Genomic DNA, 27,606 nt, shown 5'->3' on the forward strand with positions numbered 1-27,606 from the left:
CTATAGTGTCTTATTCTAATTTAATTTATAGATCCAATTCAAGAATATAAAATGAAACATGAAGCATAACCTATATTTAATAAGATTATGGAAAAATGCCCTTTATAAAAAGGTAAAAATATCACAAATATGCAGATTTAAATGTCAAAGCTGATTGAACACTGGTGAGAATATTGCTTCAGAATAGATTATATTTACAACACACAGAAAAAAAATAAAAATAAAAAATTCAGACAAGCAAATGCTTTACTCGGACAAGTGAATGACAGATTTACTTGTCTGAAGGACAAGCATGTGAACAAGCTTAAATGTCGAGCCCTGAGGTATAGATCGCCCAAAAATATTTCTTTCTGAAGATTTTTGTAATGTCTATTAGATATTTATTTTTTTACACAATGACTTTAAATTATCTTTTGGGAATCATTTCTCAGCCAAATTTGATGTGCAATTAATTAATCGCCAATTAATTAATCGATTCATGTAATCGCTTGACAGAATGCGATTGATATCCAGCGGAGGCAAGTCATTTATTCTCACTTACATTAGTTAACATGTTATTGTTACATAAACCTGTACACATTTGATTAATTGAACTATTGCCATATGAAAATGTGTGAAATAGAAAACTTTTCAAAGATAGATAAATATAAATGTACGACACAAGGATGTTTTATGCCCTAATATATAAAACAGTACAATATAATAAATAATATGAAAGTAATATGAGTATTAGAGGGTTTAGACCAGTGTGAATTTATGTGCTTTCTGCTTGAGGGCGCCCTCTGGCTTTCAGGATGAATGACATACATAACATGTTTTTAATGCTCAATAATGCTCACAACACCCAATTTTGGGGAAAAAATATATTTTATATTTAAAAAATTGAAGTAAACATACAATAATCTATATATTTTTCTCTACTGAAATGTTATTATCATACCTTTTTGGGCCAAATTGTGCATCCCTACAAGTAGGCACAACAAATCTGGTGTTCTTTATTATTTTGTATTTCACAGTAAGATACAAGTTTATTTATCTAGTATTGTGATTTTGAGGTGTTCAACCGAATGAAATATAAGAGGATGCTTCAATACAACCTTAGAAATTACAGGGCGTCTCCCACAACTACTCAATATTTAAACCTTTAGCAAAGGAGACGGTCAGGTGTGGCCATGGGCATTCACATATACATGACGAAAGCTAATAAAAGCCTCAAGGCAAAGTGACGGATACAAGTAAATGACATGCTGGAGTGTAGAAGCGTCAACTGTTCATGGGACACATTTAAAGAGTCATGTTAACAGCCAAACCATTTGATTGTTTATTTTTGAGTAGAAAATACGATTTGGTAAAAAAAATCGTCAAGCCGTTTAAAACTCTGTATCTGCATGATTTTTCACTCATCTGTAAGTGATGGCAAACCACCGCCAGCATTTTTCATCATTTTCACTAAAGTTTCATGGCCCCCAGAATATTTTGTTGTATGAATATCTGAACATATAATATATTAAAAGAAGGAACAGACCGTCTGCTTTTAAACAAAAAAATAATTGTTTTATTGTAGCTTCATGCATTCTTTTTTTTAATCAACACTTGAATGTGGGTACGTTTCTTAATAAAGCAACATTTTGAGCAAAAATTGCCTTTTTTGTCAAAGACTACATCCAGATGGGATGAAAACACAGATGGAGTCCATCAACACCCCCCAAAGCTTCACAGTCCTAGAGCTGTTTAATGTTGGTGATCGTGTTTTTTTAACCTATGCCATCACTTGTTTCTGCTTCATCTTCGCCTGTGTTTTATCAGGAGATTCTTTCAGAAGTACAGTAAAAACACAAAAAGCCGTACATTTCCGTCCACAAATGACTTAAATTGTTCCTTTTTCTAAACGTCTTGCCACATTGAGGAACACTGCACCATTTCCAGAATGAGTTTGCAAGTGACGCTTCAGGTCTCTTTGATACGTGAAACAGACCTCGCACTGAAGACACGTGTAAGGCTTCTCTCCGGTGTGAACTCTTATGTGCGTCTGAAGGTTTCCTTTAAATCTGAAGCTCTTTCCACACTGAGGGCAGGTGAACGGCTTCTCTCCGGTGTGAATCCTCATGTGAACGTCAAGGTTTGTTTTGTTGGAGAAGGTCTTTGCGCAGTGATGGCACATGAAAGGCTTCTCTCCGGTGTGAGTTATGATGTGCATCGTAAGGTGATTTCTGTCTGTGAAACTCATTCCACACTGATGACATGCACAACGGTCCTCTCTTGAGTGAGTCCTCAGGTGCTTCCTAAGGGTTACTTTATGTCGGAAACTCTTTCCACACTGATCACATGTGAACGGCTTCGCTCCGGTGTGACTGTTCATGTGATACCTTAGGTTTAGTTCTGTTGTGAAACTCTTGTCACACAGTTTGCAGATGTACGGCTTCTCTCCAGTGTGAACTCTCATGTGTCTGTTAAAGCTTCCTTTTTGAGTGAACCCGTTTCCACACTGAGGGCAGGTGAAGGGCTTCTCTTTGGTGTGGACCATCATGTGGCCTTTAAGGATTCCTTTTGTAGTGAAGCTCTTTCCACACTGAGGGCAGATGTGTGGTTTCTCTCCGGTGTGAATGTTCATGTGGGCTTTGAGGGTTCCTTTTTTAGGGAAACTCTTTCCACACTGAGGGCAGATGAAATAACTTACTGTTTCTGTCTGTTGGGCTCTTTCTTGTGAGGGAGATTTTTCAGTCTGTTTTTCGCCAGTTGAGAAATCCTCATGCTCCTCATATTGATCTTTCTCTTCCATTTCACTCAGTACTTCACTCTCCTCTTTCAACACCACCAGGTCTAAGGAGAAGAGAGACAATACCAGTTAATCCCAGTTTAATGACACAAAACAACAGACATCAAGACATGCTGAATCCTATACCCACTAAGCAACTGAGGGTGTTACCTGTAATCTCAGAACCGTGTCAATATTTCTGGCTCTTTACTAGGGATGGGCATTCGATTACATTTTCTTAGTCGATCGTCTGGAGAATTAACGATTGATTAATCATTTAACTTTTATAATTCAAAAATGCAATGAATACAAAAATACAACGTGTTTTTCCTCGATTAGACCTTTATTACAAGATCAACTTGTGGAAGACAGTTAAACTACGTTCAGTTAGGCAAACCGAACATATAATGCGTGTGCTCTAAAGCAGCTGAACCTGCAGCTGCGAGCCGGCGTTCTTAAACAGAGGCCGCATTTGTTCCAAAATAATAATAATAAAAAAAGAATCATGTTAAACAAAAAACATAATACTTAGATCTGACAGGTTTTGTCAGTCAAAACTGGCAGGCTTTCTGTGAACAGGACCCATGAGTTCATTTGCCAATCATCACTAGCCGTGTTTCCATTCAATTTCGCAAAAACTCCCATATATCACAAAAAAGTTTTTACGCTCGCATGAGGTGGGTTTTCAGGCAATTCGAAAAAGGAAATTTTCGCAAAACTGCAATGGAAACAGTTCTCTCGTATTCAGGTCACCTGGTACGGTCACACGTTGCTCCCACACATATTTTTTCCACTCAAGTAATAACGAGCTCTTAAAACGACATATATTTTATAATAAGGGCAGTGGCGTAACTTTAACCTAGTAGGCTAATGACAGACCCCGGTGCAGACACAAATATCAAAACTATCTATAGGCCTACTGTAATTAGGACATATTCAAGAAATGAAACAGAAAGACGCTATAGTTTCAGCTACTTTTCTAATATTAAAGAAAGACTTTCTAGAAAACACAATTCAACGAAGTCCTCAAAATCCATGTCCCCAGAAATATGCGCATCGATGTTTACTCAGTTTGCTCACTTTTCATAATCAACATATGAAATTTAAAAAATATAATATTTAAACATAGCCTAACTATATGAAATTAAATAGGCTACGTTTTCTTTAACCCTCTGTCCAACGAAGTCGTCGGCGCCTTCTGATGGATTTTTTCCTTTATGACAGTGGATACAAATCACAATTCTCCATAATGTCTAGCCATACTACAGATAAGTGCAAGACATAATTATAATAAACAGTAAACTCTCTACTTTTATTTGTGTACACTCACAATAACGGCAAAGGCCGTGGATTCTGGGAACAGATTATTTTGCACTCCACTACAATCGCTGTTCATTTCAAAAATATATTTATTAAACGCAAAGTTTTTAATTTCAAAAGCATTTCTAAATTCAGTTTATATTTCCAACAAACGAAATTCCGAGCCAAAATAACGAAGTGGTATAAAAAACCTTTGAGGTATCATCATGAAGATTCAAACTTTTTGCTAGTCTCTTTATGTGGCACTGCGTCAAAGTCGATCATTCTTTACAGATGATGGTATGTTTGGACAGAAGACGAGACAGTTCTTTATTAAGCTCAAGTAGTATAAGGGGCTTTCCTTGCCATCAATGCTTGGATAACACACACGTCTCCTTCCATTAATAATAATGGCGTGCGGTGGCTGGGATATAGCCTACATAAACATAACATACATTGCATCATTTTTGGAATGACTATCACGAGAAGAAAACGTTTTGGGCAAATCTGTAATGGAAACGCGGCGAATGATGTAGTGGCAGGTTATGGTGATGTAGCTCTCAGCTGTTAAAGCGGTCCAGCAGTCTGTATTACTAGAGAAACTCTCTCAGCTTTGCTCAATTCTTTTAACAGCTGCTGCTTTCGCTCTTCGTAGTGAGTTTCTACCAGTCTGGTGATGGTACGTCGTGATGGAATTTGATATGCTGGTTCCAATAAATGTATCAGTTCTCGAAAACCATTGCCCTCAACAATACTTAAGGCCAGAATATCCAACTCAATGAACTTGCAGATCCCTTGGGTAATTATCTCTGCTCGTTGTGCATCACAGCTCCGAGTCTGTGCTAACGCCGACTTGATGCTAGGTGGAGACTGAGAGCAGGATGCACCGCCACCGACATTAACCAGGGACGGATGCACTTTGTTTAAGTGGTACATCATTAGAGTCGTGGCCGTGTTGTACTTACACACGGTATCGCAATGTTTGCAGTGAACTTCACCACACAGGTGAAATTCATTTAATTGCTTCAAGACTCACACTACGCAACGCAATCTGCATTAGATAAAAAAAATGCATTACATTAATCGATAACAAATGAACGTGATCAAAAAAATTCTTAACGATCAATTATTGATTAATCATACCCATTCCTACTCTTTACTTTGTTTAGGACACGTCCCCAATACTTTCAAGCTTGGTTGATCAAAAACCCAGTTTTACCAAGAACTGTTTAATTATAGACAGACCTCAAGCGGGCAATTATGTCTGAAATAGTAAAATATTGGCCTCTCAATTGTGTTCAGTTTTGCAGAGAAAGGGATTTGTCGGCAATATAAGTCAGAAGTTAAGCCTCATTGTTTATGTTTGCTCCTGGCTGATCGATTGCTCCTGTCTGCCTGCTGTGTCTGTTGCTCTGTAGCTCACGTCTGTAGCTCTGTAGAGCCTTGCTTACGTTTGAATATTTATTTTGATATTTCCTCTTTCTTCTTCTGCTAAATATAACTTACTCATCACCGTACATTGTTTAAAAATTGCCTATCACGTTAAATTTGACATCGCTTGCTTTTAATCTAAATCACCATCACACGTTAGCATTTTGCTAGCCTGTTAGCTTGTTATCTCTGCACCCGGGTCTCCCTTTTTCTGAGTTCATAACTTGGATTAGTAAATTGTGTCCAGCAAACGATTGTGGTAAGTTGTAAATTGGATTAATCAACAAACACGGTAAGTCATGTCTTCTCCTGTCATTATCACCTGCACTGCATGTCGCATGTTCAGTATAGGCTTCTCCGCTAGCGAAGAGGGCTTCACATGTGATAAATGTAAGGAGATAGTTAGGCTGACGGAGAAGATTTCAGAATTAGAAACACGCATCCATACTTTATCTGAGAGTAGTGAGGATGTAACAGCTTTAGACACTGATTTGGATGCGAATAGCTTAGTGAACTCTGTACATTCTTCGGTTCCGGCTGCAGGGCCCTCGCAGCAGGGAAACTGGGTAACAGTGAGGCAGCATAGTCGCAGACCAAAGAACCGCTTTTCCGTTCCGGTTAGAACATCAAACAGGTTCTCCCCTCTCAGTGAAGCACCCACTGAGTATCCTGTTGAAAGTGCCCTAGTCATTGGCGATTCTATTACACAGAACGTGAAAATAGAGACACCAGCCACCATAGTCACTTGTTTACCGGGAGCCAGAGCACCTGACATCAAAGCAAATTTAAAAGTACTGGCTAAAGCCAATCGTAAATTCTCTAAGATTATTATTCACGTCGGCACTAATGATGTTCGACTTCGCCAGTCGGAGATCACCAAAATTAACATTAAAGAGGTGTGTGAACTCGCTAGTACGATGTCAGAGGCTGTTTATTGTTCTGGACCGCTCCCTGTAAAAAGGAGTGATGAGATAGTTAGCAGACTATCATCACTCAATGGCTGGTTGTCTAAGTGGTGTCTGCAAAATAACATAGGGTTCATAGACAATTGGAAAAGTTTTTGGGGCAGACCTGACCTGTTGAAGAAGGATGGCATCCATCCCTCTTGGGGTGGTGCCGCTCTTCTCTCTAGTAATCTGGCACATAGTCTTAGAGCTAAACCTTGACTCACTAGGGCCCAGGTCAGGAAGCAGACAAACTGGCTAAACCGACCGTCTGCTAGCTGTCTCACGTTACCGGAGTCAGATAAATCCCAGCACATAGAGACTCTTTCACCTAGATATTATCATATAGAGACTGTGTCTGTTCCCCGAATTAGTAAATACAAAAAAACATCAAAACCATTCAACAGTAAAAATTTAATTGATGTCCAACAAATAAACAAAATATATAATACAGATGAACAATTGATAAAGCTTGGGTTGCTGAATATTAGATCCCTTTCCCCAAAAGCGCTTATTGTTAATGATATCATTACAGATAATAATCTAGATGTGCTCTGTTTGACAGAAACCTGGCTAAAACCTGACGACTACATTACCTTAAATGAGTCCACCCCCCAAGATTATTGTTATAAACATGAGCCGCGTCTGAAAGGTAAAGGGGGAGGGGTTGCTGTAATTTATAATAATATCTTCAGTATTACTCAGAAGTCTAGTTTCAAATATAATTCCTTCGAAGTTTTGGTGCTTTATGTAACGCTATGTAGTGTACATGATAAAACCCATTCAACATTTGTGTTAGCTACTGTATACAGGCCACCAGGGCATAATACAGACTTTATCAAAGAATTTGCTGATTTTCTATCAGAGTTAGTACTGGCCGTAGATAAAGTACTAATTGTTGGTGATTTTAATATCCATGTAGACAACGGAAAAGACGTATTGGGATTAGCATTTAAAGACACACTAAACTCTATTGGAGTTAGGCAACACGTGTCAGGAGCCACTCATCGCCATAATCATACTTTAGACCTAATATTGTCACATGGAATAAATGTTGATACCGTTGAAATTCTGCAGCAGAGCGATGACATCTCAGATCATTACTTAGTATCATGTATACTTAATTTAGCTAAGGTTGCAAAGCCGCCCCCTCGCTTTAAAAATGGCAGGACAATCACTGCCGCTACTAAAGATTGCTTTTTAAATAATCTCCCTCATCAGTATCATCTGCTCAGCATCCCAGATAGTATAGAAGAACTCGATGTTGCAACAGAAACTATTGACTCTCTCTTTTCCAGTACTTTAGACACAGTTGCTCCTCTGCGCTTAAAGAAGATTAAAGAAAATAGTCCAACGCCGTGGTACAACGAGCACACCCGGGCCCTTAAAACAGCAGCCAGAAAAATGGAGCGCAGCTGGAAGAAAACAAAATTAGAGGTATTTCGTAATTCGTGGAAAGAGCACATGATCACATACAGAAAGGCTGTAAAAACTGCTAGATCTGCTTATTTCTCAACTCTCTTGGAAGAAAACAAACACAACCAAAGGTATTTATTTGATACAGTGGCTAAATTAACCAAAAATAAAGCTTCAACTTCTGATGATTGTAAACAGCACAGCAGTAATGACTTTATGAACTTCTTCACATGTAAGATTGATAATATTAGGAAAAATGTTTTAACCATGCAGCCGTCTAATACAGCATCACATCAGACAGAGCATTGTAGTGTCACTGAGGAAAAATTACACTCATTCACTGCTATAGGAGAAGAAGAATTGGCTAAACTCGTTAAATCATCAAAATCGACAACATGTATGCTCGACCCTATACCGACTAGGCTATTAAAAGAGATGCTACCAGAGGTCATAGAACCTCTTCTTAATATCATTAATTCATCTTTGTCATTAGGATATGTACCGAAAACTTTTAAGTTGGCTATTATTAAACCACTTATTAAAAAACCGCAACTTGATCCTACAGATTTAGTAAATTATAGACCAATCTCAAATCTACCCTTTCTGTCAAAAATACTTGAAAAGGCAATGTCTTCACAATTATGTTCCTTTTTAGAAAGAAATGGTATCTGTGAGGATTTCCAGTCAGGATTTAGACCGTATCATAGCACTGAGACTGCTCTCGTCAGAGTTACACATGATTTACTCTTATCATCCGATCGTGGCTGTATCTCTCTATTAGTGTTACTCGATCTTAGCGCTGCATTTGATACTATCGACCACAACATTCTTTTGAATAGACTCGAAAATTATGTAGGTATTAGTGGAATTGCATTATCATGGTTTAAATCATACCTATGCGACCGTTATCAGTTTGTAGTAGTAAATGAAGATATGTCACACCGATCGCAAGTTCAGTATGGAGTACCACAAGGCTCAGTGCTAGGACCGCTACTCTTCACCCTGTACATGCTACCACTGGGAGATATCATTAGGAAGCATGGCGTTAGTTTTCATTGTTATGCTGACGATACTCAGCTCTATATTTCTGCACGCCCTGAAGAAACTTACCAATTCACAAGATTAACGGAATGCATAGCTGATATAAAACATTGGATGACTGGTAATTTCCTGCAACTCAATTCAGAAAAAACTGAATTTTTAATTATTGGAAGCCTAGAATACTGTCTAACACTTGATGGCTGTTCTGTCAAGTCCTCGTCGTCAGTGAGGAACCTGGTTGTGCTCTTTGATACCAATCTTTCGTTTGAAAGCCACGTTTCTAGCATCTGTAAAACTGCTTTCTGCCATCTTAAAAATATATCTAAATTACGGCACATGCTCTCAATGCTGAACAGTTAGTTCATGCGTTCATGACCTCAAGGTTAGATTATTGTAATGCTCTACTGGGTGGTTGCCCTGCTCGCTTAATAAATAAACTCCAGCTGGTCCAAAACGCAGCAGCTCGAGTTCTTACTAGAACCAGGAAGTATGACCATATTAGCCCAGTTCTGTCAACACTTCACTGGCTGCCTATTAAACATCGCATAAATTTTAAAATCTTACTTATTACTTACAAAGCACTAAATGGTTTAGCTCCCCAATACTTGAGCGAGCTCTTAACATATTATACTCCATCACGTCTACTGCGGTCTCAAAACTCTGGCCAGTTGATCATACCGAGAATATCCAAATCAACTGCAGGCGGTCAATCCTTTTCCTATTTAGCTCCAAAACTCTGGAACAGTCTTCCTAACATTGTTCGGGAAGCAGACACACTCTGTCAGTTTAAATCTAGACTAAAAACACATCTCTTTACTGTGGCATACACATAAAACACTTTTTCAATGAAATGATTGTTAGGCTGCATTAACTAGGTCAGCCGGAACCGGGAACACTTCCCATAACACCTGATGTACTCGTTACATCATCAGAAGAATGGAATCTACGCTAATGATAGTCTCTCTGTTTTATCCCGAGGTTTACTGCAGTCAGCCGGATCCGGGCCGTATCCAGTTCAGATAGTGGACCTGCGCCCAGAGAAGACCAACACAAGACCCTGAAGTGTCTGCAGAGACCGTGATTAGACTCCCCCTGCAACTGCCTCATCGACACGGCATCTCAATAAACCCGTCTCCGGCGTGTTGCCTCCGATCATTCGAATATAGCACTTTAATAATTATTTAATCAACATCATCCTCAATAAACCCGTCTCCAGCATGTTGCCCCCGGTCCCTCGAATATTCTGATCTATTATGACCTCCGAGCTGTAAAACTGCCAAAATAATAATAATAATAATAATACGCTGTTTGTTAATTGTCCAGAGGAGAACTGGCACCCCGACTGAGCCTGGTTTCTCCCAAGGTTTATTTTTCTCCATTAGGTCACCTAATGGAGTTTTGGTTTCCTTGCCACTGTTGCCTCTGGCTTGGCGTGCTCAGTTGGGGACACTAAATTTTTCAACTAAACATCGAAATACATCTAAATAATAAACTAAATTAACCATTTAAACTAAATTACTGATCAAATTATTGATCTAAAGCCCACACTGTCACTGTATGATACTTGAAATGTTTCCAGAATGGCTATACAGCTTGTGACGAGTCCACCCAGAGGAATCAGCGTCGCCCTGGCAACTACACACCTGCACATCATCACCATGGGCTGATCGGTCACAGCTGCACCGCATCAGCTCAGAGACATAAAAGCAGCTACGGCTGAGCAGACGGACAGACTCTGGTCTCGAGCTGAATGCACTGCTGGACTTACCTCTCTTTGTTGTTCTCCCCCAGAAAGCAGCGAGTGACCGACAGCCCACTTCACTGGAGCACGTTTGGACACCCACTTTCACGAGGATCGAGCACCACAGAGCACTAGGATCACCAGCCACCACGCACCGGCTCACTGTCTGTTTTCACCTGTTCACGTGCACTGTAAATAAAACCCACCCTCCGGGGGCCTGTTCACTCAACCTGCCTTGTCGTGTGATTCCTCACCCCGTGACAGTGGTGGAGAATGCGGGCAGAAGCGTGAGGAATCACCGACAAGTTCACCGCACCCAAATCCTAATCTTTTCTGTTTGTTTTTTTTCTGCACGCCAGGACCCGGAAGTAGCGCGCTCGCTCCCCGAAGATGGAGGAAGTGTTGCAGCGCCTCACGGAGGTGAGCATCCGCCAGCAACAAATCGCGGAACATCTCGCCACCCGCCAGGGCAGGACGGAAGATGAACTGACCGCCATCCGTCTTGCCGCTGCCCAGCGCGTTCCGCTACCTGATCCGCGTGCCCAAGCCACCCGCCTGCTGCCGAAGATGACGGCGGATGATGACGTGGAGGCTTTCCTGCAGGTATTTGAAACGACTGCGCAAAGTGAGGAGTGGCCAGAGGGCGATTGGGCACGCGCGCTGGCACCACTACTCACTGGAGAAGCCCAGCGGGCTTATTTCTCACTTCCCCGTGCGATCGCTGAGGATTATGGCGAAGTCAAGCGTGAAATCCTAGCGAGGTTGGGACTCTCATCCATCTGTGCCGCCCAGCAGTTTCACGAATGGGAATTCAAGCCCCGGGTGCCAGCCCGTGCCCAAGCCGCCGAACTCAAACGCATCGCTCAACATTGGCTGATGGAAGGAGGTCCCACGGCAGCTCAGGTAGCGGAACGGGTGGTGGTCGATCGCCTCCTCCGTGCTCTTCCCCGTCCCATCCGGCAGGCGGTCGGTATGAGAAATCCATCCAACACCGCGGAACTCGTGGAGGCGATCGAGCTGGCGGATGCCATTCACCACCGTGAGGCAGGGGAGCGAGCCTTGCCGTTCCCCCGGAGGGTGGTCCAGGAGCGACGGCCGCTCGAAGGCGCCCCACGACCAGTAGGCAGGCCGACGGTTCCCCCGCCGCGAGACGAGCCCATGCCCAGCGCCGAATCCATGCCGCCTCCGCGTGCGTGGCTGGCAGGCTGCATCGTCCACCAGCGGATGCCATCGGGAGCCCCGGAAGCAGACGTGGTGATCGACGGGAGACACTTCAGAGCCCTGCTGGACTCCGGCAGTACGGTCACCCTCATCCAGCCAGGGTTGTGCGGGTCCCGAGGAGGCGAGAAGAGCTTCCTCCCCATCACCTGTGTGCACGGAGACACTCGCCAAGTGCCAACCCGTCGAGTCACCATCTCATCGCCCCAAGGCACCTGGCCGGTGGAAGTCGGCGTGGTCGAGGATCTTCCAGTGGCCGTACTGCTGGGTAGAGACTGGCCGGGCTTCAACGCCCTGCTCACCGCCGCCACTCAGCCTGCCAGCCGGGAGAGGAACCGTCGAAGACGGAGACGGCCGCGTGGACCCCGCCGCCGACCAGCCCTTCTAGCCTCCGACAGCGGGAGAGATGGTGAGTCCCCCTCCCAATCCACTAATCCATTTCTTGATGTGTATCAGCAGGCTGCCGGAGGGGGCTCGTTCGCCAAGGAACAACGGGAGGACGATCGCCTGAAGCACTGCTGGTCCCAAGTGCGGGTCATCGACGGGAAAGACGTCCTCCCACGGCCCCATCCTCTCCCGCATTTTGTCGTTGAGAATGGCCTGCTATACTGTGTCGCACAGCGGAGGGGGGAGGAGAAAAAATTGTTAGTTGTTCCTCGGACCAAGACCGAAACCATCCTGGAGCTGGCCCATTCCCATCCTATGGCAGGTCACCTCGGGGCAGCTAACACCACCCAACGCATCCGCGACCAGTTCCACTGGCCTGGGCTGGAGGCCGAGGTGAAGAGGTTCTGCCAGGCCTGCCCGACCTGCCAAGTCACGTCGCCCAGGACTCCTCCCCCCAGTCCACTCATTCCGCTGCCCATCATCGAGGTGCCCTTCGAGCGGATTGGGATGGACATAGTGGGGCCGTTGCCAAAGTCTGCCCGTGGCCACGAGCACATCCTGGTCATCGTCGATTATGCCACCCGGTACCCCGAAGTGATTCCCCTCCGCAAGGCCACCGCGAAGAACATCGCCCAGGAGCTGTTCCTGCTGGCCAGCCGGGTGGGCATACCAACGGAGATACTGACTGACCAGGGTCCAGGGTACTCCGTTCATGTCCCGGCTAATGGCAGATCTCTGCAGGCTGCTGCGGGTGAAGCAGTTGAGGACCACAGTCTACCACCCACAAACGGACGGGCTGGTGGAAAGGTTCAACCAGACCCTCAAGCAGATGCTGAGACGTGTGGCAGCGGAGGATAAGCGGGATTGGGACCTCATGATTCCTTATGTGCTCTTCGGGATCCGCGAAGTACCCCAGGCCTCAACTGGCTTCACCCCCTTCGAGCTTCTCTTCGGCCGCCAACCACGAGGGCTCCTGGACATCGCCCGAGAAGCTTGGGAGCAGCAGCCTGCCCCTCATCGCACCCTCATCGAGCACGTCCGCCAGATGAGGGAACGGATCGACCGGGTGATGCCATTAGTCCGGGAACACCTCAGCAAGGCTCAACAAGCGCAGCAACGCCGTTATGACCGGGCAGCCCAACCACGGGAGTTCCAGCCGGGAGACCGCGTCATGGTCCTGGTCCCCAGCTCTGCCTGCAAGTTCCTGGCCACCTGGAAGGGTCCGTATACCGTGATTGAGAAGATTGGGCCAGTCACGTACCGCCTGAGACAGCCTGGACGACGCCAGACAGAGCAACTCTATCACATCAACCTCCTGAAGAAGTGGGTGGGGACCCGGGACCAGGTGGCGGCCCTAAGCATCAACGATCCCGTGGTTGTAGACGTCAACCCCCATCTTTCGGCTGCCCAGAAGGCGGAGCTGCAGCACCTGGTCAGTCAGTTCCAGGATGTGTTCTCGACCCAGCCCGGGCAGACCAACGTGGTCCAACATGACGTCAGAACACCACCAGGAGTCATCGTCAGGCAACGGCCCTACCGTGTCCAGGAGGCTCGTCGGCAGGCTATTGAGGAAGAGATTCAACAAATGCTGAAGTTGGGGGTAATCGAACCATCCCGGAGCCCGTGGTCCAGCCCCATTGTGATGGTCCCAAAGCCGGATGGCACCCTCCGCTTTTGCAACGACTTCCGACGCCTGAACGAAGTCTCCGAATTCGACGGGTACCCCATGTCTCGGGTCGACGAGCTGCTGGATCGACTGGGAAGGGCCCGGTACATCAGCACCTTGGACCTTACCAAAGGCTATTGGCAGGTACCACTCTCTGAAACCGCTAAACCCAAGACTGCTTTCTCGACCCCCAGTGGCCACCGGCAGTACCGGACCCTTCCCTTCGGCCTCCACGGGGCCCCAGCGACCTTCCAACGGATGATGGACATCATCCTAAGGCCCCACCAGGCCTACGCGGCGGCCTACATCGATGATGTCGTCATCCATTCCGAGGCATGGGGAGACCACCTGGAACGTCTGCGGAGGGTGCTTTCGGAGCTCCGGCGGGCTGGACTCACTGCCAACCCCCGCAAGTGTCACCTCGCCCTCTCCGAGGCCAAGTACCTGGGTTTCCGAGTCGGAAGGGGCCTCATCCAGCCCCAGGAGAAGAAAGTCGAGGCCATCCACTCCGCCCCAAGACCGCAGACGAAGACCCAGGTACGGGCCTTTTTGGGGTTGGCAGGGTATTACCGATGTTTTATCCCCAACTTCTCCTCTCTAGCCGCCCCCCCTGACAGACCTGACCAGGAAGGGGCAGCCGGAGAAAGTCTGCTGGACCCCAGCCCTCGAGGAGGCTTTCGCCCGGGTCAAGACAGCCCTGACGTCGTCGCCGGTACTCCGCGCTCCAGACTTCGGTTGCCACTTCCTGCTGCAGACGGATGCTTCCGACACAGGACTGGGAGCCGTCCTGTCGCAAATCCAGGAAGGCGAGGAGCATCCGGTCATCTACATCAGCAGGAAGCTGTCCCCGGCTGAGACGAGGTACGCCGCCGTCGAGAGAGAGGCCCTGGCCATCAAGTGGGCAGTCCTGGAGCTAAGGTACTATCTGTTAGGCCGCAAGTTCACCCTGGTCACCGACCATGCGCCCCTTCAATGGATGGCCCGCGCCAAGGACACCAACGCCAGGGTGACTCGCTGGTTCCTAGCGCTCCAGGACTTCCACTTTGAGGTACGTCATCGGGCCGGGGCCGCCAACGCGAACGCCGACGGCCTCTCAAGAATATGGACAGCTTATGCAGGTCTGTCAGGGGTCATTCCCCACCCTCCCTTTGTTTCACCCCTACTGTCTCCATATGTTCGCAGGACCAGAACAACGCTTAGGGGGGGGGAATGTGACGAGTCCACCCAGAGGAATCAGCGTCGCCCTGGCAACTACACACCTGCACATCATCACCATGGGCTGATCGGTCACAGCTGCACCGCATCAGCTCAGAGACATAAAAGCAGCTACGGCTGAGCAGACGGACAGACTCTGGTCTCGAGCTGAATGCACTGCTGGACTTACCTCTCTTTGTTGTTCTCCCCCAGAAAGCAGCGAGTGACCGACAGCCCACTTCACTGGAGCACGTTTGGACACCCACTTTCACGAGGATCGAGCACCACCGAGCACTAGGATCACCAGCCACCACGCACCGGCTCACTGTCTGTTTTCACCTGTTCACGTGCACTGTAAATAAAACCCACCCTCCGGGGCCTGTTCACTCAACCTGCCTTGTCGTGTGATTCCTCACCCCGTGACAAGCTGAATAAAATTATGCTGCATTATTTTCCTGTTTAACACTGTAAAGCTGCTTTGAAACAATCTACATTGTTAAAAGCGCTATATAAATAAAGTTGACTTTTAAAGTTATACATAAATAACCTGCTTTTGGCATCTAGTCAAGGCTATATCTTCCTTTAAGTACTATTAGATCTATCAGTAACAAAGACTACCGCTTTTTTTTGGACAGCTTGATAATTATGTTGGCATTTATGGACAAGCATTACAATGGTTTACTTGTCCTATCTATCCGACCGCTACTTTGCTTGTGTAAATGCAGAGATGTCTCATCAAACACAAGTATGGTGTGCCACAGGGCTCAGAATTAGGTCCTCTGCTTTTCTACATGTACATGCTTCCCTTGGGAGTCATTATCATTAGATCTCAATGTTACGTCAATGACACTGAGTGTTAGATTTCCTCACCACCTAAACAAACTAAATAGCTCTCCAAGTTTTATTAAAGCTATCAAATATGAGATGGCTAATAATCTTCTTGTGCTAATTCTGACAAGACAAAAGACCAAAAATCTCCACACATCTAGATCCCAATGGATGCCAAAACGATAGACTTAAGGCTCGGGTATACTTCGGCCGTCCGCGTTCGTGCACCGCCCGCATGACGGAAACGTAATTTTCAAAAATGACGTAATTTTCGTCACTCGGAGGGCTCGCGGCCGGCCGCACACCCCGTCCGCGCGCAACAGCGCATGCGCCAGCAGTACAGAAGAGTCCACTAGGTGGCAATAAACACAGTATTGAGCACAGTGTTCAGCCGTCGAAGAAGAGTGTGCAAAGACCGGTTTAAAAACAACACGCTTGGAAAAAAAAGAGAGAATTTTTGATTCTTCAGTGTTTCTTCCAAACTATGTAGCAATGGTGGATGCACTACAATTCTTCTCCGATCATGCCCAGCGAATGTCCCGTTGATGACAGGACTCAGTGCTGCCCTCCGATGTCTGGTAGAGCATAGACACTTTTTACTGCGCATGTGTCGAACGCGATCATCCGCGCGCATCCGTTGTGTAGTATACTTTGAAAGACGCGCGGACAGGGCTGCGCGCATGACACGTCCGGGCGCGGTAATTGAAGTATACCCGGGCCTTTAGAGAAGAGCACACAGCACTAGGGTTTGGTACTAGAACCCAGTGCCATATACACCGATCAGACATAACATGGTCAAGTGAAAAACAATGATGATGATCTCATCAACACCTGTTAGTGGGTGGGATATATTAGGCAGCAAGTGAACATTTTGTCCTCAGAGTTGATGTGTTAGAAGCAGGAAAAAGGGGCAAGCGTAAGGATTTGAGCAAGTTTGACAAGGGCCAGATTGTGACGGCTAGACGACTGGGTCAGAGCATCTCCAAAACTGCAGCTCTTGTGGAGTGTTCCCGGTCTGCAGTGGTCAGCCTCTATCAAAAGTGCTCAGAGGAAGGACCAGTGGAGAACCGGCCACAGGGTCATGAAGGACCAGTGGAGAACCGGCCACAGGGTCATGGAGGACCAGTGGAGAACCGGCCACAGGGTCATGGAGGATCAGTGGAGAACCGGCCACAGGGTCATGGAGGATCAGTGGAGAACCGGCCACAGGGTCATGGAGGACCAGTGGAGAACCGGCCACAGGGTCATGGAGGACCAGTGGAGAACCGGCCACAGGGTCATGGAGGACCAGTGGAGAACCGGCCACAGGGTCATGGAGGACCAGTGGAGAACCGGCCACAGGGTCATGGGCGGCCGAGGCTGCCCGTGGGGAGCGAAGGCTGGCCCGTGTGGTCCGATCAAACAGACGAGCTACTGGAGCTCAAACTGCTCAAGTTAATGCTGGTTCTGGAAGTTAATGCTGGTTAATGGAAACGGTCCTTCAATGTTACCTGGAGAGGAGAGGAATCCCAAGCGCATCAACTGACCACAGGGGTTCCTCAGGGCTCAGTGCTTGGTCCTCTCCTTTTCTCCATTTACACTACTTCATTAGGTCCCATCATACAGGCACATGGCTTCTCATATCACTGCTATGCTGATGACACTCAGCTCTACCTTTCATTCCAACCAGACGACCCCACAGTAGCTGCACGAATCTCCAGCTGTCTGGCTGACATCTCTGCATGGATGAGTAAAAATCACCTACAGCTCAACCTGGCAAAGACTGAGTTCCTCATCTTTCCCGCCAGTCCCACTATGCAACATGACTTCACCATCCAGCTAGGTGCATCCCTGATCTCCCCTTCAAAATCAGTCAGAAATCTTGGAGTTACATTTGATGACCAGTTATCCTTCAGAGATCACATTGCTAAGACAGCTCGCTCTTGCAGGTTTGCGCTCTACAACATCAGGAAGATCAGACCGTTCCTAACAGAACACGCAACACAGCTTCTTGTCCAGGCCCTGGTTATTTCTAGATTAGACTACTGCAATGCGCTTCTGGCTGGACTCCCCTCTTATGCGATCCAAACACTTCGAATGATCCAGAATGCAGCAGCATGTCTAGCCTCTCATGGAAACGGTATTCCCTGGTGGCTGTGGCTCTTTCAGCAGATAATGCGCCGCCACAAAGCACAAATGCAGAGTTTGCGGCGTTGACTCTGCCTCCAAATTCCCCAGATCTCAATCCAATCGAGCATCTGTGGGATGTGCTGAACACACAAGTCCGATCCATGGAGGCCGCGCCTCACAACTTACAGGACTTAAAGAAACTGCTGCTAACATCTTCATTTTCAGATCGGCATATCGTCAGCCTGTGCGATCGCGATACACGAATACTAATTTCATGCACCCAACTTCGTGGGAACGTTTACATACAACGGGACTTGCCTGACTGCATTGTGCCAAGTGTAAAGTTCAGAGACTTTGGAGATGTAATTTTGTTTTCCCACATCGACCAACCCTAAAAACAAATGCCAAAGCCCAATTTGATGAGTTATTGTGATTTATGAGTGATGTAGAATAGATGACTGCAGCGCATGTTATCTGAGTGACAGAGAGAACGATCAGAGAGCAGTCTCTGGGTCTTCAAAATAACCACTGTAGTTCCTTCTCATAGCCTAATTCACATATTAATCCAAATCAAAAGGTCGGAAGACTGAATCCATGTTGCACGTGGCGCATTCGGACAATTTTTCCCTTGAATCACCGCTGCTGCTCTCAAAAACGTTGCCTCTTCTCTGACCAGCTGACATAAAGCATACTTTCAATAAACGAGAAACAAATCCTATCCGGTTATGAAGTGTTTTCTGTGTGTTGACAAATCTTTCGCGATGTTCTACCAGACGGGATTCACACACAACACGTCTGCTAATGTCCGATTCACCACCTAATGACTCCTTTGAACCGAATCATTTTAACGACTGGTTAGAACATCTGATCTGTCCAACACTGAACTCACAAATCAGTTTATTAATTTACTCAGAACATCTGAAATGAGAACACAAGTGTGCTCACCCAATTTACAATTATCTGTAAATTTATTGTCAATATTGCAATTGAGAATGAAACCAACCTGTTTGTTCCTCAGTTTCTTCATGTTTGACACTCAATGTTTCTTCAATCTTCAGGTCTTCAGCCTCCTCTTTAATAAACGCCATCTTTAAGGTGAGGATAATGGGAAAGGAGTCGATCAGAGTTCAAGTTAATGGCCTGAAAACACTCAAAACTAGCACTACACATTAATAAAAGAGCTCAAACCCTTTATTTATTTAATAACTTTTAGATTACATGTAATAGAGCACGCTTAGTAGGAGATCTCATTACACGTTTGTGTTCGTTTGTTCTGGTTTTATTTACACTGTTTAACCAGCAAGAGACTGAGCGTTTGAGGTGATTCAAGTGAGTCGACTGAGCGTTTGAGGTGATTCGAGTGAGTCGACTGAGCGTTTGAGGTGATTCAAGTGAGTCGACTGAGCGTTTGAGGTGATTCGAGTGAGTCGACTGAGCGTTTGGGGCGATTCGAGCGAGTCGACTGAGCGTTTGGGGCGATTCGAGTGAGTCGACTGAGCGTTTGGGGCGATTCGAGTGAGTCGACTGAGCGTTTGGGGCGATTCGAGTGAGTCGACTGAGCGTTTGAGGTGATTCAAGTGAGTCGACTGAGCGTTTGAGGTGATTCGAGTGAGTCGACTGAGCGTTTGAGGTGATTCAAGTGAGTCGACTGAGCGTTTGAGGCGATTCGAGCGAGTCGACTGAGCGTTTGGGGCGATTCGAGCGAGTCGACTGAGCGTTTGGGGCGATTCGAGTGAGTCGACTGAGCGTTTGGGGTGATTCGAGCGAGTCGACTGAGCGTTTGGGGCGATTCGAGTGAGTCGACTGAGCGTTTGGGGCGATTCGAGTGAGTCGACTGAGCGTTTGGGGTGATTCGAGTGAGTCGACTGAGCGTTTGAGGCGATTCGAGCGAGTCGACTGAGCGTTTGAGGTGATTCAAGTGAGTCGACTGAGCGTTTGAGGCGATTCGAGCGAGTCGACTGAGCGTTTGGGGCGATTCGAGCGAGTCGACTGAGCGTTTGGGGCGATTCGAGTGAGTCGACTGAGCGTTTGGGGCGATTCGAGCGAGTCGACTGAGCGTTTGGGGCGATTCGAGTGAGTCGACTGAGCGTTTGGGGCGATTCGAGTGAGTCGACTGAGCGTTTGGGGTGATTCGAGTGAGTCGACTGAGCGTTTGAGGCGATTCGAGCGAGTCGACTGAGCGTTTGGGGCGATTCGACTGACCGCTTGAGGTGATTCAAGTGAGTCGACTGAGCGTTTGAGGTGATTCGAGTGAGTCGACTGAGCGTTTGGGGTGATTCGAGCGAGTCGACTGAGCGTTTGAGGTGATTCGAGTGAGTCGACTGAGCGTTTGGGGCGATTCGAGTGAGTCAACTGAGCGTTTGGGGCGATTCGACTGAGCGTTTGGGGCGATTCGACTGAGCGCTTGAGGTGATTCGAGCGAGTCGACTGAGCGTTTGGGGTGATTCGAGTGAGTCGACTGAGCGTTTGGGATGATTCGAGTGAGTCGACTGAGCGTTTGAGGTGATTCAAGTGAGTCGACTGAGCGTTTGGGGCGATTCGAGTGAGTCAACTGAGCGTTTGGGGCGATTCGAGTGAGTCGACTGAGCGTTTGGGGTGATTCGAGTGAGTCGACTGAGCGTTTGAGGCGATTCGAGCGAGTCGACTGAGCGTTTGAGGTGATTCAAGTGAGTCGACTGAGCGTTTGAGGCGATTCGAGCGAGTCGACTGAGCGTTTGGGGCGATTCGAGCGAGTCGACTGAGCGTTTGGGGCGATTCGAGTGAGTCGACTGAGCGTTTGGGGCGATTCGAGCGAGTCGACTGAGCGTTTGGGGCGATTCGAGTGAGTCGACTGAGCGTTTGGGGCGATTCGAGTGAGTCGACTGAGCGTTTGGGGTGATTCGAGTGAGTCGACTGAGCGTTTGAGGCGATTCGAGCGAGTCGACTGAGCGTTTGGGGCGATTCGACTGACCGCTTGAGGTGATTCAAGTGAGTCGACTGAGCGTTTGAGGTGATTCGAGTGAGTCGACTGAGCGTTTGGGGTGATTCGAGCGAGTCGACTGAGCGTTTGAGGTGATTCGAGTGAGTCGACTGAGCGTTTGGGGCGATTCGAGTGAGTCAACTGAGCGTTTGGGGCGATTCGACTGAGCGTTTGGGGCGATTCGACTGAGCGCTTGAGGTGATTCGAGCGAGTCGACTGAGCGTTTGGGGTGATTCGAGTGAGTCGACTGAGCGTTTGGGATGATTCGAGTGAGTCGACTGAGCGTTTGAGGTGATTCAAGTGAGTCGACTGAGCGTTTGGGGCGATTCGAGCGAGTTGACTGAGCGTTTGGGGTGATTCGAGCGAGTCGACTGAGCGTTTGGGGTGATTCGACTGAGCGCTTGAGGCGATTCGAGCGAGTCGACTGAGCGTTTGGGGTGATTCGAGTGAGTCGACTGAGCGTTTGGGGCGATTCGAGCGAGTTGACTGAGCATTTGGGGTGATTCGAGTGAGTCGACTGAGCGTTTGGGGTGATTCGAGCGAGTCGACTGAGCGTTTGGGGTGATTCGAGCGAGTCGACTGAGCGTTGAGGCGATTCGAGTGAGTCGACTGAGCGTTTGGGGCGATTCGAGCGAGTCGACTGAGCGTTTGGGGCGATTCGAGTGAGCGTTTGGGGCGATTCGAGTGAGTCGACTGAGCGTTTGGGGCGATTCGAGTGAGTCGACTGAGCGTTTGGGGCGATTCGAGTGAGCGTTTGGGGCGATTCGAGTGAGTCGACTGAGCGTTTGGGGTGATTCGAGTGAGTCGACTGAGCGTTTGAGGTGATTCGAGTGAGTCGACTGAGCGTTTGAGGTGATTCGAGTGAGTCGACTGAGCGTTTGAGGCGATTCGAGTGAGTCGACTGAGCGTTTGAGGCGATTCGAGTGAGTCGACTGAGCGTTTGGGGCGATTCGAGTGAGTCGACTGAGCGTTTGGGGCGATTCGAGTGAGTCGACTGAGCGTTTGGGGTGATTCGAGTGAGTCGACTGAGCGTTTGAGGTGATTCGAGCGAGTCGACTGAGCGTTTGGGGTGATTCGAGCGAGTCGACTGAGCGTTTGGGGTGATTCGAATGAGTCGACTGAGCGTTTGAGGTGATTCGAGTGAGTCGACTGAGCGTTTGAGGTGATTCGAGTGAGTCGACTGAGCGTTTGAGGTGATTCGAGTGAGTCGACTGAGCGTTTGAGGTGATTCGAGTGAGTCGACTGAGCGTTTGAGGTGATTCGAGTGAGCCGACTGAGCGTTTGAGGTGATTCGAGTGAGCGTTTGAGGCGATTCGAGTGAGTCGACTGAGCGTTTGAGGCGATTCGAGTGAGTCGACTGAGCGTTTGGGGTGATTCGAGTGAGTCGACTGAGCGTTTGAGGTGATTCGAGTGAGTCGACTGAGCGTTTGAGGCGATTCGACTGAGCGTTTGAGGCGATTCGAGTGAGTCGACTGAGCGTTTGGGGCGATTCGAGCGAGTCGACTGAGCGTTTGGGGCGATTCGAGCGAGTTGACTGAGCGTTTGGGGTGATTCGAGCGAGTCGACTGAGCGTTTGGGGCGATTCGAGTGAGTCGACGAAGCGTTTGGGGTGATTCGAGTGAGTCAACTGAGCGTTTGGGGCAATTCGAGAGAGTCGACTGAGCGTTTGGGGCGATTCGAGTGAGTCGACTGAGCGTTTGGGGCGATTCGAGTGAGTCGACTGAGCGTTTGGGGCGATTCGAGTGAGTCGACTGAGCGTTTGGGGCGATTCGAGTGAGTCGACTGAGCGTTTGGGGCGATTCGAGTGAGTCGACTGAGCGTTTGGGGCGATTCGAGTGAGCGTTTGGGGCGATTCGAGTGAGTCGACTGAGCGTTTGGGGCGATTCGAGTGAGTCGACTGAGCGTTTGGGGCGATTCGAGTGAGTCGACTGAGCGTTTGGGGTGATTCGAGTGAGTCGACTGAGCGCTTGGGGCGATTCGAGTGAGTCGACTGAGCGTTTGGGGCGATTCGAGTGAGTCGACTGAGCGTTTGGGGCGATTCGAGTGAGTCGACTGAGCGTTTGGGGCGATTCGAGCGAGTCGACTGAGCGTTTGGGGCGATTCGAGTGAGTCGACTGAGCGTTTGAGGCGATTCGACTGAGCGTTTGGGGTGATTCGAGTGAGTCGACTGAGCGTTTGGGGCGATTCGAGTGAGCGTTTGGGGCAATTCGAGTGAGCGTTTGAGGCGATTCGACTGAGCGTTTGAGGCGATTCGACTGAGCGTTTGAGGCGATTCGAGTGAGTCGACTGAGCGTTTGGGGCGATTCGAGTGAGTCGACTGAGCGTTTGGGGCGATTCGAGTGAGTCGACTGAGCGTTTGGGGCGATTCGAGTGAGCGTTTGGGGCAATTCGAGTGAGCGTTTGAGGCGATTCGACTGAGCGTTTGAGGCGATTCGACTGAGCGTTTGAGGCGATTCGAGTGAGTCGACTGAGCGTTTGGGGCGATTCGAGTGAGTCGACTGAGCGTTTGGGGCGATTCGAGCGAGTCAACTGAGCGTTTGGGGCGATTCGAGCGAGTCGACTGAGCGTTTGGGGCGATTCGAGTGAGTCGACTGAGCGTTTGGGGCGATTCGAGTGAGTCGACTGAGCGTTTGGGGCGATTCGAGTGAGTCGACTAAGCGTTTGGGGTGATTCGAGTGAGTCAACTGAGCGTTTGGGGCGATTCGAGTGAGTCGACTGAGCGTTTGGGGCGATTCGACTGAGCGCTTGGGGCGATTCGAGTGAGTCGACTGAGCGTTTGGGGCGATTCGAGTGAGTCGACTAAGCGTTTGGGGTGATTCGAGTGAGTCAACTGAGCGTTTGGGGCGATTTGAGTGAGTCGACTGAGCGTTTGGGGCGATTCGAGTGAGTCGACTGAGCGTTTGGGGTGATTCGAGTGAGTCGACTGAGCGTTTGGGGCGATTCGAGTGAGTCGACTGAGCGTTTGGGGCGATTCGAGCGAGTCGACTGAGCGTTTGGGGCGATTCGAGTGAGTCGACTGAGCGTTTGGGGCGATTCGAGTGAGTCGACTAAGCGTTTGGGGTGATTCGAGTGAGTCAACTGAGCGTTTGGGGCGATTCGAGTGAGTCGACTGAGCGTTTGGGGCGATTCGACTGAGCGCTTGGGGCGATTCGAGTGAGTCGACTGAGCGTTTGGGGCGATTCGAGTGAGTCGACTGAGCGTTTGGGGCGATTCGAGTGAGTCGACTGAGCGTTTGGGGCGATTCGAGTGAGTCGACTGAGCGTTTGGGGCGATTCGAGCGAGTTGACTGAGCATTTGGGGTGATTCGAGTGAGTCGACTGAGCGTTTGGGGTGATTCGAGCGAGTCGACTGAGCGTTTGGGGCGATTCGAGTGAGCGTTTGGGGCGATTCGAGTGAGTCGACTGAGCATTTGGGGTGATTCGACTGAGCGTTTGGGGCGATTCGAGTGAGCCGACTGAGCGTTTGGGGCGATTCGACTGAGCGTTTGGCGATTAGAGTGAGTCGACTGAGCTTTTGGGGCGATTCGAGTGAATCGGCTGAGCGTTTGGGGCGATTCGAGCGAGTCGACTGAGCGTTTGGGGTGATTCGAGCGAGTCGACTGAAAGTTTGGGGCGATTCGAGCGAGTCGACTGAGCGTTTGAGGCAATTCGAGTGAGTCGACTGAGCGTTTTGGGTGATTCGAGTGAGACGACTGAGCATTTGGGGTGATTCGAGTGAGTCGACTGAGCGTTTGAGGTGATTCGACTGAGCGTTTGGGGCGATTCGAGTGAGTCGACTGAGCGTTTGGGGCGATTCGAGTGAGTCGACTGAGCGTTTGGGGCGATTCGAGTGAGTCGACTGAGCGTTTGGGGTGATTCGAGTGAGTCGACTGAGCGTTTGGGGCGATTCGAGTGAGTCGGCTGAGCGTTTGGGGTGATTCGAGTGAGTCGACTGAGCGTTTGGGGCGATTCGAGTGAGTCGACTGAGCGTTTGGGGCGATTCGAGTGAGTCGACTGAGCATTTGGGGTGATTCGAGTGAGTCGACTGAGCGTTTGAGGTGATTCGACTGAGCGTTTGGGGCGATTCGAGCGAGTCGACTGAGCGTTTGGGGCGATTCGAGTGAGTCGACTGAGCGTTTGGGGCGATTCGAGTGAGTCGACTGTGCGTTTGGGGCGATTCGAGTGAGTCGACTGAGCGTTTGGGGCGATTCGAGTGAGTCGACTGAGCGTTTGGGGCGATTCGAGTGAGTCGACTGAGCATTTGGGGTGATTCGAGTGAGTCGACTGAGCGTTTGAGGTGATTCGACTGAGCGTTTGGGGCGATTTGAGCGAGTCGACTGAGCGTTTGGGGCGATTCGAGTGAGTCGACTGAGCGTTTGGGGCGATTCGAGTGAGTCGACTGTGCGTTTGGGGCGATTCGAGTGAGTCGACTGAGCGTTTGGGGCGATTCGAGCGAGTCGACTGAGCGTTTGGGGCGATTCGAGTGAGTCGGCTGAGCGTTTGGGGCGATTCGAGTGAGTCGACTGAGCGTTTGGGGCGATTCGAGTGAGTCGACTGAGCGTTTGGGGCGATTCGAGTGAGTCGACTGAGCGTTTGGGGCGATTCGAGTGAGTCGACTGAGCGTTTGGGGCGATTCGAGTGAGTCGACTGAGCGTTTGGGGCGATTCGAGTGAGTCGACTGAGCGTTTGGGGCGATTCGAGTGAGTCGACTGAGCATTTGGGGCGATTCGAGTGAGTCGACTGAGCGTTTGGGGCGATTCGAGTGAGTCGACTGAGCGTTTGGGGCGATTCGAGTGAGTCGACTGAGCGTTTGGGGCGATTCGAGTGAGTCGACTGAGCGTTTGGGGCGATTCGAGTGAGTCGACTGAGCGTTTGGGGCGATTTGAGTGAGTCGACTGAGCGTTTGGGGCGATTCGAGTGAGTCGACTGAGCGTTTGGGGTGATTCGAGTGAGTCGACTGAGCGTTTGGGGCGATTCGAGTGAGTCGACTGAGCGTTTGGGGCGATTCGAGCGAGTCGACTGAGCGTTTGGGGCGATTCGAGTGAGTCGACTGAGCGTTTGGGGTGATTCGAGTGAGTCGACTGAGCGTTTGGGGCGATTCGAGCGAGTCGACTGAGCGTTTGGGGCGATTCGAGCGAGTCGACTGAGCGTTTGGGGCGATTCGAGCGAGTCGACTGAGCATTTGGGGCGATACGACTGAGCGTTTTTTTGCAAAACATTTAGTTTAATTGACTCGGATTCAGAAAATCTCAGTTTTTCTCAAAACTACTTATCAGTGCTCAAACTCGTGTTTATGATAAACTGATTCACGATATATAGAGAGAAATGAGAAGCATGTTTTCTGTTACTCATGCATGAATGAGCAACCCACCGCTAGCCTAGCTTAGCACAAAGACTGGAGGTAAACGGCTCCAGCTAGCCTACAGCTCAATACCTGACAAAATAACGGCAACATTTTCCTATTTTCATGTTGTGATGTGTGTAGTCACTGCGTGTACAAATAACAAGGTTACATGAGACACAGCCATCTTATAAACGTACACATACTGGGGACTATATTCTCTGAGGGCGAAGCACAGCTACTTCTGCGGAGGGATTTGCTGACCTATTCATGTGATAGTGTCACTAAAGTTACATTAGATCTAGCTAATGGCGCTGTTACAGTAGTCATCTAAAAACATAAGGGAACACTTACCGCAGGTTGTCCTGTCTGTAGTACCCATGGGATGGCCGTATCCTTCAGCACACGTTTCATGGTCCGAGTGGCAAACTGCATCTTTTCAAAATAGTCGTCTTCAGAGAAATGTTCAGAGCAAACCCGATGGTGCTTGATGATGGACACAGGTGTGTTTGGATCTATATCCAGAGCCAGCAGCCATATATTCATCAGGACAGCGTTTTGGGTGGGAATCCTATGAAACATCATGGTATTACCTGGTCTGCCCTGTTTATGGTCGCAGTCCTTTACAATACAGCGAACACCCATGATTGTAAACTAGTAATTGCTGACTCTATTACTCCAACTCTGAGCGAACTCTCTGCTCCTCGCCGCGGAGCTTCTTCCCGGGTCAGCAAATCCCTCCGCTGCGCCTTCAGAGAAAATAGTCCCCAGTATGTGTACGTTTATAAGATGGCGGTGTCTCACGTGACCTTGTTATTTGTACACGCGGTGACTATACACATCACAACATGTAAATATGAAAGTGTTGGCGTTATTTTGTCACGTATTGAGCAGTGGGCTAGCTGGAGCCGTTTACCTCCGGTCTTTGTGCTAAGCTAGGCTAGCGGTGTGTGCGTCCGGAGATGAGAATGGTGTGTATGGACTTCTCTAACTCTGGGGGATACGGGGAATAAGCCAAAGTCTCCAAAAAGTCGGCGTGTTCCTTTAACTCGCACAAAAACAGCGGTCGCTTTCGCTAGAAAACGTATTACGACGTTAGATTCAATATGTAACTCGTTTTACATACGGCACAAGAGCCGAACTTGTTTAAACGCTTAAAACACAAACCTTTCTTTAGCAGAATCACAGCGGCGCATTCTTATGACGTCACACCGCCAGACCAAAACAAAGGTCCCGCTCAGACGCCAAAACACACACACACACATAATACATACTGTATATAAACGGGGTTCAAAGTTG

At 48.4% G+C, this 27,606-nt stretch overlaps 1 protein-coding gene across 4 annotated transcripts; it reads right to left on the minus strand.

Annotated features, from left to right (window-relative positions):
• Positions 1-78: 78 nt before the first annotated feature.
• LOC307126419 (uncharacterized protein) lies at positions 79-27,553 on the minus strand. 4 transcript variants are annotated; one of them, XM_079816923.1, is made up of 4 exons: positions 27,475-27,527; positions 26,662-26,878; positions 19,033-19,117; positions 391-2,820 (listed from the first exon to the last, which is right to left on the minus strand). In XM_079816923.1, exons 1-4 carry the CDS (start codon positions 27,501-27,503, stop codon positions 1,868-1,870), a joined length of 1,284 nt encoding a protein of 427 aa, XP_079673049.1. In that variant the 5' UTR covers positions 27,504-27,527; the 3' UTR covers positions 391-1,867. The 4 variants fall into 4 exon arrangements, with proteins under 4 accessions (XP_079673051.1, XP_079673049.1, XP_079673048.1 ...); XM_079816925.1 differs by lacking the exon at positions 26,662-26,878 and having other exon boundaries at positions 79-2,820; positions 27,475-27,553; XM_079816922.1 differs by lacking the exon at positions 27,475-27,527 and having other exon boundaries at positions 26,662-27,024.
• Positions 27,554-27,606: the final 53 nt, after the last annotated feature.

Source organism: Gobio gobio (genome assembly GCF_949357685.1).
Source record: "Gobio gobio genome assembly, chromosome: 5".
Lineage (NCBI taxonomy): Eukaryota > Metazoa > Chordata > Actinopteri > Cypriniformes > Gobionidae > Gobio > Gobio gobio.